Here is a 13,233-nt window from a genome sequence, read left to right on the forward strand (position 1 = left end):
CTCTGTTATGGGTGCTGTGCATTTGTGAGAAGGAAGTTTCTGGTGAGAGGTAAGGTCTGTATCCTGGCTCATAATAGAATTACACTTATGACCTTAAATGTACTAACCATCGCTCTATACTTAGCTGTGTTAGCTGACCACAGGCCCTTTCACTGTGCATGTATAATTAGATTTTGCTTTCTCTGGATGAGCTGATGTTGCGGAGAAGGATAGCATTACGGTACAAGGAAATCATTCTCTCTCCCTTTCCTTTTGCTAACCCCCACAGTGCATTAAGACACAAAAACTTGGGTCCTTCTCCGAATCAACGGTGGGAATTCAACTGAGAAGAGAGTCGTGGACTAATTTCACATTTGGCATTACCTTGTACAAACAGGAAACTTACTCTCTGTCCATTGTGTGGATTTCTTTGAGCAGGTCCTGGTTTGGGAGGGGAATAGTACTTCAGAAACAAATTCAGGATAGTCGTCACTCTTATTATTACTTCACGCTTTGGCTCCGCGTTCCTTTCTCCTTTTCCCTCTCCTCATTCCATTTTCATGAAGCTGAGAGGAGCATGAAAGCTCAGGGTAGTGTGAGGAGGGGAAGGTCAGTGCTGAACATTGACTTCTAGCCCCAACTCCTCATTTTTATCCAATTTCTAATTAAATACTCAAGTTTGGCCGCAAGCAACTAGTAGTTTTAATACCAGAGAGCAGTCAAATCTGAAAAGACAGAGTTAATGGCTGTAATCATTATGCTTTTCTGGACCTGGTTCTGCAGTGACAACAAATCCATCCCAAGACCAGGTGGCAGGAAGCTATCATAGCGATGGCTGCTGTTGCTAAGGCCAGCATCACTGAAGAAGTGCTCAGACAAGCACTACCCCCTGAGGAAGAGCATGGCTTCAAGCTGATCTTTCACTGGAGAAAACCAATGATGCTATTGAACGGCACCAAGAACCCAACCCACCAACCTCTTCTACCATTAAGGTCGACAATCAATGGATGAGGTTGTTTGTAGAGATGAAAAAGCACAAAAACCTTTTTAGTAGGAATTGATGGTGAAGATGTATGTGACTCAGGTCTTAAATTGTCTTCTGTCTGCAAATCTGTCCTCAGACGTGTGTGAGTTTCTTGCAGGAAGGCTTACATTTCCTGTGATCCTCGGGCTTCCTCTGAGCTGTGCATTGGGGCTCATTGCTTGTCAGGGGTGTCTTGGCTTCCTATGGGATCCTTGGCAAACCAGAAACTGGGGAAAATGGACATGGGCTTCATGTCATTTTAAGCCGACTTGGAAAGTTTCCAACTTAACATAGTATTTTAATGTGCAAACAGTAGGGAACTTTAAAGAGGCACTTGGGGTGGAATTGTAATCTTCTCGGGCCATGAAAGAGTATTTAGGGTGGTAAAAGCCTCTCGGCCCCTTTGCATCTCAGTAACATCCCATCTCACCCTGTCAGTCATGTGGAGTTAGATTCAGTGACTTCAACAGGGAGAGACACAGTCTACCTGAGGAAGCTGTAAGCATTCTCAGCTCTGTCGAGAAAGTGTATGAAGCAATGGGCATGAGGCTTGGGGAAGAAATAGGGCTTGGCTGGGCCAGGGAACAGAAAGGAAGCCAGCCCACTGAGTCAGGTTAGCAAGGGGAAAAGAGGTCAGATGCTGAATTGCAGGGTCCTGTGGAAAGAGTTTTAGGCTTTATTTTAAGATTACTGGGGAAATGACTGAAGGGCTTTCAGAAAGATTTTGATATTACCTGATTATTATTCTTTTGTTTAAGATCAGTTTGGTTGCTGGTGTAGAATGGATTTGAGAGGGACAGGAATGGAAGCTGGAAGACCATCAGGTGGTTTCAGGAATCCAGATACCACAGTGGGTTGGACTAGGTCGGGGTGTGCTGTTTTGTTCTACCATCCCTATGGCATGGCCTGAGATGACTAACTGAATGTTAGATTATATCTAAGTTCTGGCCGGTAGGAAAGGGGAAGGGGCATGAGAAAGGCCTGCTGTCTCCCTTTAAGGACATGTTTTCAGAAGTTACACTCACCGCTATACTAATGATCATAGCTGCAAAGAAGGCTGGGAAATGTAGTTTTCTTCTAAGTGGCCAAGTCCTAGGTAAAAGTCTGGGGTTCTACCTGGAAGAAGTAGAAAACAGACACTGGAGGACAATAATATCTGCTAACTATTATTTAAAAAGAAAAAAATATGTATATATATGTTTGTTTTTATCTTTAACAAAATAGCTAAGAAACTGTACATGAATTTCTTTTGAAATAGAACGAAGTTGAGATCTAAGTTAAACTTTTGGAATATATTAGAGTATGTCAGTCCAAGATTCACAGAATACCTAGCTAATGTAGATCAAGTAATTAGTTTTATTAAGAGCTGGGCAAACACCAGATAACTTCCCAGACACATGGCTGGATTGGAAAGGATCCAGCGTGGACTTGAGGCCAAAATGGTGCCTCCTACTCCTACATCACATCTCAAACTTGGGACCCGCTTCTGCCTGCACAGAAGACTTGATGTCTCTTATTCAACCAGTGGCATGGGCTTCATGCTCTCTCACACACCTGTTGTCAGTAGAATATGGAAAGCGGTGGGCTTCTGCCCCAAGAAAGGAGACCCTACCTGTTCTTCTTACCACACAGGGAAAAGAAATAAGCCTGGGCTGTGTGTGGGCAGGTCAGAGAATGAAGGCAGAGCATTATCCACTCTTGCCCAGTAAGCACAGAACTCTGACCTCTCGTTCAGTTTCCCCTCCCCTTTGGGAGAATAAATAAGAGGAGGAGGTCTAGGTAGGAAACATGCATTCTGGAACTCCCCAAGAGGGGTGAGGTTGAGGGTAGGAATCTCTTCTTTTAAAGGCTGAAGTGAAAATATAGTGGGAGAAGGAGGGGTTTTTTTTTTCTAACCAAAACAATTATCAGAAAAGTGGAAGCTCAAGCAATTTTTAAAGCAGGGTATGGTGATGGGTATCCTTTTTTTTTTTTTTAATTTTTATTTTTATTTATTTATTTATTTATTTATTTATGGCTGTGTTGGGTCTTCGTTTCTGTGTGAGGGCTTTCTCTAGTTGTGGCAAGTGGGGGCCACTCTTCATCGCGGTGCGCGGGTCTCTCATTATCGTGGCCTCTCTTGTTGCGGAGCACAGGCTCCAGACGCGCAGGCTCAGTAGTTGTGGCTCACGGGCCTAGTTGCTCCGCGGCATGTGGGATCTTCCCAGACCAGGGCTCGAACCCGTGTGCCCTGTATTGGCAGGCAGATTCTCAACCACTGCGCCACCAGGGAAGCCCGGTGATGGGTATCTTGAGTCGTGCAATTGATTGCCTCAGATATGCTTTATTTGGGTAATGGAAATTGGCCGTATTTTAAGTACACATCATATTCTTATGAAACCTCAGCACAAGGAAAAGAAGAAATGGAAAAAAAAGCAAAATGACAGGTGTTTTCAAATGGTGCAATTTGATGCCTTAAGGCACTGAATCAAGAAAGGGAAGGAAAACATCCTGTAAGGACAGTGATGGAGGAGGCTTGGGAGGGAAAGTGGATGGAGAAGGGCTAGGAGGTTAGGGCAGGGCTGAGGGTGAGGAGGCAGGGCAGCGGATGTCCCTTCTACAGAGACCTGGAAGAGTGGCTGGACTGGTGGGGTTCCGGCACACTCACGGGATAATAGAAGAGAGGTTACTAAAAGGACCATTTATAAGGCGTGGGCACAGTTAAAGTCCCAAACCCGACATGGGGAGAACTCAGGAACTAGCAACCGTGGGAAGACCTGAAGGCCAAGGGCAGTGACTCATCATGGGAACCTGGTGAGGGCCTCAGCCACGGATGAGGACTCAGGTAGAGAAACACGGAGTGAGGGCTGCGGCAGGGGAAGGAGATGGGGGCTTCACTACTCCCTTCTGTCTTCTCCTGCCCTCACATCTTCTGTAGGTGCCTCCCACTGGCCAAATTCAACTGAAAGCCTGAAGTGAGGGAGCCCAGGTGAGACAGTCACAAAGCAACCTCCTAGGACATACAGCAGGATGGAGAAGATCGAGAGGGACAAATGGAGAAGAGCCCACATGATATTTTGGTGGAATGTAGGGTAGGGGGCCATGGGGAAGAGGCTGTATCAAAATTCCTGCCACAATTTGAGTAATTAATTCCCTCCAAACATTCATTGAGCACTTGCTCTATTAGGTGCTGGTGACACCAAATAAATCAACAGAGACTTTGTCCCTGAGGGGCTCCTAAGCCAGCACACAATTGTGGTTGTAATGGCAGATGATGGAGGCTGCGGGACAAGGGGCAACTAAAGACAGCTCTGCCTGAGAGTGTTAGTGAAAGCTTCCCAGGGAGGAGGGGATGGATGGATGGATGGATGGATTGGTTGAAGTACAGTTTATTTACAATGTTGTGTTAGTTTCAGGTGTACAGCAAAGTGATTCAGTTATACATATATGTATCTATTCTTTTTCAGATTCTTTTCCCTTATAGGTTATTACAAAACATACAGTATATAGTTCCCTGTGCTATACAGTAGGTCCTTGTTGGTTATCTGTTTTATATATAATAGTGTGTATATGTTAATCCCAAACTTTTGAGCTGTATATTGCATTTGTGCAGAAGCTTACCAGGTGGAGGAGAGGAGTCTCTCTACACAGAGAACAGCATGGGCAGGGATGCAAGGTGCCATCAGGGTATGACAGCAAAGGCTTGAAGTTGGGAAGGAGGATGGGACAGAATCCGACACCAGGGCTTCAGGAGCCAGACTGAAGAGTTGGGATATTATCCTTTGAATGGGCAAGTGGGACTTAACAGAGGCTTATAAAGGATGTGACATCTTACAAAGGATAAGCTGATGCAGAATGCATTCCTTAACACCTCTTTCTTGGTACACTCTCCTTTTCCCTCTCATTTCCCTCTTTACTTCTATGCCCCATCCACTACATTTTTTTTTATTGTTGTTTTTGTTTCTGGTAGCTGAAACCTCCAGGGTGAAGGGATTAGTTAGGATGGATTCAGTGTAAGGAAAAGAAAAAGAAACATTCCAGGTTTAAAAAAATTCCCACTTTAGTTGCCAGTAGGGGTTTAATTTGAGGGTAGTGGAAATATTGGGGATGCCAACACAGAAATTAAAATACTTAATGAGCCAATGCTTAGTGGTCGACCACAATAAACTAAAAATGAGATGCGACTCCATGGCAATTTGAAAAGTCTTGAAATATGATCAGTATACCCGGGCGTCTATTACTGTAGGCTGAGACATAGCAAGAAGTGAACAAATGAAAATACAAACACATACTCTCAAATCACTTTTCCACACGTTGATCCGCAAAGAGAAAACTCTCCAAGACTTTGCGGAGAAAGTCCTTTACCTAATTATTCAAACCATCACTTCTTATCTGCACTTTTATTTTATATACACTTTACACCTGTTTAATTAATCCTACACATGATGCTGACTGCTAATTAAACAGCCCTGAAAGTGACTGACTGAAGGTAGTCATTTGAGATAATTAGTTTTGGTTTCAAACACTAAATTTTCACACTTTGTGCTCATTTTTAGAAAAGGGTGGCTCATTATGATAGGCAGGGTGGGGGCTGCGTAGGGCATTTTACTGCTGAACTCTGAGCAGCTGAGGAAGTGGGAGGATTATTATACATCCAAATAGGACAAGGAAATGGTATAGTGCCGTGGAATTTGCTATAGATGGCTCCCCATCCCCTCCTACACACACACACACACACACACACACACACACACACAGAGAGAGAGAGAGAGAGAGAGAGAGAGAGAGAGAATCCCTTCCAAAATGAAGGTCAGGCTCATGGATCTTTTTCATTAGAACATAGAAATGTACATGCTCTTGATCTTTGGGAAAGTTTTACCTAGTAAAGTGTAGACCTCACTGAATCATCCATTGTCTCTTTCCCAGGTCCTCTAGAAGCAAGCAAGAAAAGGTAAAAAAAATCCAAGATTTGGTGTGTGGTTAGAGATTTGGACAGGTGTCCTTGCTAAGTAGTTATGTGCTACAAAGACACAAAGCCTAATCAAAGGGACAGTCTATCAAGAGATGGCTGGTGTATCTGGCAGAGAAAGCAAAAGGGCAAAAAGGAGGCAGGTCAAGACTAGTTTTCATGATCCCACAATGTTAACAGGCAAGTTATTTTGGTCCTACCAGAAGAATTGGGTGTGAAATAGGCCAAATCATTTTTTGTAGGCAATATAGATATGACACAGGTTATACAGAAGCGGAACAAATCCTGCAGCACCCTGGAGAGCTCCAAGCACATTCTTTTACTTCTCTTCCCTGGGCAAGGAGGCTTTAATATCTTAGGATGTTCAATGTCACTTCACTGGCTACCAATACAGAGTAGGACTCTCTAGACCTAAGAAAGGTTTGGATACAGATGCTGAGGGTTTATAAAGGTGTCAAGAGGAGAGTCAAAACCTCCTTGTGGCTTGGGAATCATCTGGCCAGGGAGTGGTGGGGGATGGTTGGATCCCAGAGTGTGTAGCCCTGTGTGGGAAGATGGAACGGCAGCTTCTTTGACATCAGAGCACTGACATTAGCTGCAGGATCTGATGGAGAGCAGGATTAATGGTTTTATGTACAAGTCAAACCTGCATCTTCAACCAAGCAACCTGAGTTAGTGCATCGTGGAATCATTTTGACCTCTGAACTTTCACACCACAGCAAGGCAGCAGAGGAGTAATGAGATACACATCTCTTAAACTCCAGATCCCACAATATTATTGCCCACTTTTTAGTTGTTTTCATTCATCTCACAGGAACCTCAAAAGAAACAAATCAAAAATTGAACTCATCATTTTTGTCTTCCAAATCTCCTCTTGTTCTTCTATCTTGGTACACAGCAAACATCGTCTACTCAGATACCAAAGCCGTAGAACTGAGAGTCATTACACATTTTTCTTACACCTTTCCTTGTCTTTTAGATACTTACAGGTTCTACACCCTTCCTTTTTTCCACCTGCCACTGCCTTATTTCAGTTTTTATACTTTCTTACATAGATTTCTGTAGTAGTTTTCTAACTGGTTGTCCTGCATCTAGTATGGTTTCCCTTTAATTCAGTTTATCTCTAAGCATAGTGTGGGTCCACCTGCATCAGATTCTTCTGGAGGGCATATTAAAATGCAGATTCCTAGACCTCTAGACATACTAAGTCAGAACCTTTGGGAATGGGGCTGCCCAGGTGGACACTGAAATTTGAGGGTTGCTGCTCTCCCCACTGCTGCCAATGTGATCTTTCTAAAACAAAAATTTGATTATGCCATTCCCTTGGTTGCAATCATGCTGTGCTTCCCCATGGCCTTGGTAATAAAGTCCACACTCCTTGTCATACCTGACTAGCCCTTCATCCTCTGGTTTCTGTCTAGCTTTGCAATTTTACTTCCTGACATTCCTCCCTTGGTATCCTGCATTCCCAGCACATGAAATGCTGCAATACCATGCCCTTTCTTTCTTTCTTTTTTTTTTTTTTTTTTTTTTGATGTGGACCATTTTTAAAGTCTTTATTGAATTTGTTACAATATTGCTTCTGTTTTATGTTTTGGTTTTTTGGCTGCAAAGCATGTGGGATCTTAGCTCTCCCACCAGGGATTGAACCCTCACCCCCTGCATTGGAAGGCAAAGTCTTAACCACTGGACCGCCAGGGAAGTCCCACCATGCCCTTTCTTGACTCTGTGGCCTTGGACATGCAGTTTCGTGTGGCTGAAATGTCCTTCCCGGCCTATTTGCCAGGTTTCCTGCATCTTCTGTGCTCTGTCTAGCCTGCATGTCCTTCTGCCATACTTCTTTAACATCCCTTTATTCTTCTATCCTAGCACTTTTCACTGGTAGAGTAAGAATCTTCACTTGTTTATATGAGTGAATATTGCATTTCAAACATTTTTAGGGGTAGATTTATGGCATGCAGTTAATTTGTTACTCAGCTTGAATTTATTTAGGAGAAATGACATATGATCTCTAATTTTGAATATCTTCTGGCAATTCACCCTTTTTATGTCAGAAAATAGTCTCTTTTCCTAAAGCAATTATAGTATGGATTCCTGTTTTGTGATTTTTTTTTTTTTTGAGGGCTGGAAGGCTGGAAAGATGTTATAATTAAAGGATACATGGTTAGCTATTCCCAAATCTTATTGTGGTATGTAGTGATTATATCAATAAGCAGTGGCTAGACTTGCAAAACTATATATTTAAAATACTTTACTAAAAATATAATCTTAAGACTGAAATGGTATCAAGTATAAAAATAGTCTCATGTTAAATTCTCTGTTCATTATTATGTAGCCTTTATGTCCTAAAGCCAAAGATGATTTCAGAGGTGACTTTTTCTGAAGCATGTATGTACATTTCATGTTCATTTCTGCCTCATTTCCACACCAGAACTTATCATGTACAGAATGAAAAAGCAACACAAACAAAAAGCACAAATGCTTTGCTTTGGCTTCTGAAACAATGGGACCTGAACCAAAACGAAATTCTTTCTTACTGTTTAGAAATGTGCTTTGAAAGAAAGTGAGTCCACAGACCCTTACAAAATACTTTCTAATTAAATTGGTGGTCATGAAACCATATTTTGGCTGCAGGCTGATCTGTCTAGGTTTCTGGTATAGCTTTGGCTATTTAGTCTCTTGTGTGACAATCCATCATTTGACAGCATTCCTCTTGGGTTGAAATGGCCTGTCGTTTGTTTCGCAGATACCTCAAATCAGCTATGCATCCACAGCCCCAGAGCTAAGTGATAACACCAGGTATGACTTCTTCTCTCGGGTGGTCCCCCCTGACTCCTACCAAGCGCAAGCCATGGTGGACATTGTGACGGCACTGGGGTGGAATTATGTGTCAACCCTGGCTTCTGAGGGCAACTACGGAGAGAGCGGTGTGGAGGCCTTCACTCAGATCTCGCGGGAGATTGGTAAGCGAATATTTATCAGATGATTGCATTTGGAGGTGACAGGTTGCAGGAGTCTGAGCACCCCCAAGAGCTCTCTGATCTGTATGGGATAATTAGAGCTCCTAGAGGTACATGACCCAGGCTGTCCACTCTAGGGGGAAGCTGGGTTTATTATAAATGATTTTGTTGTTCTTGGTCTATCAAGGTGACACTTTGGTGCTAATTTAGGAATTAGAGCTCCTGACTCAGGCGAACATTTTTTAAAGCTGTCTGTTTTGACGAGGGAGTTTGCTGGCACATTAGAGCCACTGTAAATTTGAATAAATGACATACTATTTGATTGTTCTAGATGGAGGTTTGCATTAGCAAGTCATTAAATTTTTTAAAAAAGGCAGTGGAATTTAACATCCAACACTAGAGGGAATTAAGACTGGTAATCATCTTAAAACAATACTGAAGTAGCCCCCAAGGCTATACATAAGCGATATTCTTATTCTCATATTTCACGTTTTGAATTTTTATGCTTACCTCAAACTCTGAAGCTTACAGAGGGATTAAGGGCAAGATGTGAAAACTTGGTTAAAACAGGGTGCTTGTGAACTCCGTCCCGGATTTTTTCAAGGTTCTCATCCAAATCTCTGTAGGCATTTTACTACGTGTATATTTAGCCATGAGGCTTACACTAAGTGGAAAAACCAGGAAACAAAAGCAATTTAGGGCATAAATGTTATTGCTGACTGGTCAACAATATAACTTTGTGGATGAAAGGAGACATGTTACCATTACTTAACAAATGCTATTGTTCTTACTAAGAATTACTGAATAAAATTTGCATATTTTTCTATAAAAGTAATAACAATTTTTTGTCAAAAATTTAAAGTGCCCTTTAGCTGTTTTTGAGTAATTTTGAACTTGCAGGAAATTATATTGATAATTTATTGTTTTTCTTAGAAGCTTCAATTCAGGAAAAGACCATGGGAGTGATTTGGGCTTATTCCCTAGTTAGCAAAGACAAAGTTATTGGAATAAGATTTTCTCTTGAAACACTTGAAGATGGCTGCGATCTGTTCTTCTGCATATAACAGAACATGGAAACTTATTATACATAATATTTGGTGTGTTTAACATTTGTTCCAGTGCTATGCTGTTACAGAAAATGTAGAAAAGACCTGGTTTTGTTGGAAAGATTGGCTTAATTTATTTAAGGGACAACTATTCATTCCTGTTGTAAATATCCATGATGCCATAATCTGTGCTGTTTGGAATTTTAAATTATATCACCACTGCTATAAAGATGATTCAAAACATTCAATTGAACTTTAAATGATGGTAAATTACATTACCTTCTTGGAAAAGAATCCCAAGTTTATCCTTAGGAGAAATGCCCACTCAAATGAAAACAATAGCTTCTGAAAGCAGGGTTAATGCATTATTTAAGCAGCTGATGTCGGTTCTCACCAAAGTGGTAATTCAACGACAGAAGGAAACTAATAGAGTATGTATTGAAATGAGAAGTTTTCGGCAGTGATCCTGTACATTCTCAACTATAGGGCACATTTTGTGTGCACGAAACAGATTACTGTGAAAAATTCAGTACAGGACATGATTTGCCAATTGTTGAAGCATCTGATAAAATGCATTGTTCTAAAAAAAAAAATGCATTGTTCTAGAAGTTAAGTGAGATCGCAGTTTTACTCTTCTTACTAAAAAAGAAATATTTCGTTTTCACTTTTAAGGAGCATTGCTCTTCTTAGGTAACTGTCACCTAAAAGGATTCAGACGGTACCATTAATTATTGCTGTCTCTATCTTAGTCATTAGTATGGGAGAAAATAATTTTAGTGCCTTGTGTAGAATGCTCCTGATAGAGCAACCTGTTTCTTCTGTGTTGATCCTTTCAGTATTCTGTGACGTGATTGGCTGTCCATTCTATTTCAGTTCTCAGTTATCTGGGGAATGGAGGAGGGCTGGGTTGTTAATTAATATGCAGAATACTGAAAAGGCCAAATTAGTACCACACTAGAGTATGCCATGGAATATATTAAATATCAAAATCATCCCTCATTTTAATGACAAAGATTTTATCCAGAACAAAAATAGCTGAAATTTAAACCTTTTACATGACAATGATATTAATGGGAATGGCATAGGGTAGCAACTTAACCCATTCTGAAATGATCTGATGCCTCTAATGAAAATTCATTAGTTCTGTAACATTTGCTCCTCTTACTACGACATTGATGACATCTCTGTCACTGTGTTACTAGTTTTTAAAAACCTTAGTCTCTTGACTGAGAAGGAGATGTATACATTTAGTTTTTAGAGCGTCTGCCTATTAATGAAATTGTATATTTTCCCGACTCTTCTAAATTTTCCTGTACTCTTCAGAATTTCTCTCTTCAACAACGTTGATTGCTAAGAAATTTCAGTGTAAATTGAGGCTTCCTATGTTTTGTCTCTGATTAATTCTGACAGATCATAATGGAATGATAGTGAAAGGAAAATCTGTTTAGTGATACAATGCCTGTACGGTTTGATTAGAACGTTTTTCATTTTAACGAAATCTGAGACTTGGGGAAGTGTCCTTTGTGAGTCTTGGAGAACGAAGTTTATGAGTGAATGATGGTCATGAACACAGATGCCAGTGATGTCTCTTCTCTAGTCAGGATCCTTCTCAGGGAGAGAGGGACAGGAGTTATTTGATAAAATAAGACAAATAGCCCCTTGATATCCTAGCTGTTATAATCTCAGCCCCTTGACTATAGCCTTTTTATTGGAGAAGTCAAAAGAAAAATATTCGGGATCAACAAATAGCACAATTTGACTGGATCATAGTTTGTGTAGTGAGGTATGGAAGACAAAACTGGAAGGCTTTGTGACAAGCACACATAGGTGAGTACTTTACCTCATAGGATAGTAATTTTATCCTTTATTTTCTAGACAATGGAGGAAACTACAGAGAAGAGAGGGGTCTACTAGGATATGTATTTAAGACTTTGCTAATGAGAAGTGAAAGATGGGGAGACCAGCTGAGAGGCCTCTGTAGTATCAGTCTTAGCCTCCTATGGGGTAGTGGTAATAGAAGTGGAAGAGGGAACAGACTTGAGAGGCACTTGGAGGTGGAGTCTCTGGAACTTAGCAATTGATTGGAATTAGAGCTCGAAGGTAAGAAAAAAATTAAGCTTGAAATTCTGAACCTGGGCAATTGGGAAAATGCAAGTGCCATGAATAGAAAAGAGACAGTGAAGTGGAAAGGTTGGTTTGGGGTGGGAAGCATAGTTTAGTTATGAACCCAATAAACTGTGAGTACTGGTACATACCTTTGTGGAGAAGAGCAGCAAAGAATATTGATCTAAAGCCAAGGCAGGAATTGAGCTATAGATCTGAAGCTCATTCAGATTGATAATTGAGGTGGGAAGGGTAATTGCTGAGGTAGAACATGTAGTAGAGTGTGAATTAAAGGGGGTGGAGGATACGCTCTTGGGGAGAAGCTTTACATAAAGGTATGGGATGACAAGCATTGGTGAGGATGTAAAGGAAAGGGAACCCTTGTACACAGTTGATAGGAGTGTAAATTGGTACAGTCATTATGGAAGATAATATGGAGTTTCCTCAAAAATTAAAAATAGAACTACCACATGATCCAGTGATTCCACTTCTAAGTATATGTCCAAAGAAAATGAAATCAATATCTTGAAGAGATATCTGCACTCTTGTGTTCATTGTAGCATTATTTACAATAACCAAGATATGGAAACAAACTGAGTGTCCATTGATGGATGAATCAATAAAGAAAATATATGTAAAATGGGGTATTATTTAGCCCTAAAAAAGAAGGAAATCCTGCCACTTGTGACAACATGGATGAACCTGGAGGACATTATGCTAAGTGAAATAAGCCAGACACAGAAAGATAAATACTGCATGCTGTGACTTATATGTGCCCTCACTTATAGGTAGAATTTTAAAAAGTCAAACTCATGAAAGCAGAGTGTAGAATGGTGGTTGCTAGGAGCTGGTGGGGGGTGGTAGGAGAAATGGGAAGATGTCAGCCTAAGGAAATAAACTTTCAGTTAAACAGGATGAATAAATTCTGAAGATCTAATGTACAGAATGGTAACTATCGTTAGTAATACTGTACTGTATACTTGAAATTTGCTAAGAGTTGATCTCAAGTGTTCTCACTACACATACACAACTATGTGAGGTGATGGAGATGTTAATTAGCTTGGTTGCGGGTAATTATTTCACAGTGTATATATATATCAAAACATCATGCTGTACACCTTAAATATACACAAGTTTTATTTGTCAATTATACCTCAAAAAAGCTGGAAAAAT

At 40.8% G+C, this 13,233-nt stretch overlaps 1 protein-coding gene across 2 annotated transcripts in view; it reads left to right on the top strand.

Moving 5' to 3' along the window:
• The window catches only part of GRM8 (glutamate metabotropic receptor 8), a 797,285-nt gene that overhangs the window by 133,956 nt on the left and 650,096 nt on the right, over positions 1–13,233 (top strand). For both annotated transcript variants that reach the window (XM_057550586.1, XM_028165220.2), the window contains exon 2: positions 8,698–8,914. In XM_057550586.1, the coding sequence (XP_057406569.1) occupies positions 8,698–8,914 (217 nt within the window). The remainder of the gene's footprint in view (positions 1–8,697; positions 8,915–13,233) is intronic.

This window comes from Balaenoptera acutorostrata, chromosome 7 (assembly GCF_949987535.1).
Source record: "Balaenoptera acutorostrata chromosome 7, mBalAcu1.1, whole genome shotgun sequence".
In the NCBI taxonomy this organism is placed as follows: Eukaryota; Metazoa; Chordata; class Mammalia; order Artiodactyla; family Balaenopteridae; genus Balaenoptera; species Balaenoptera acutorostrata.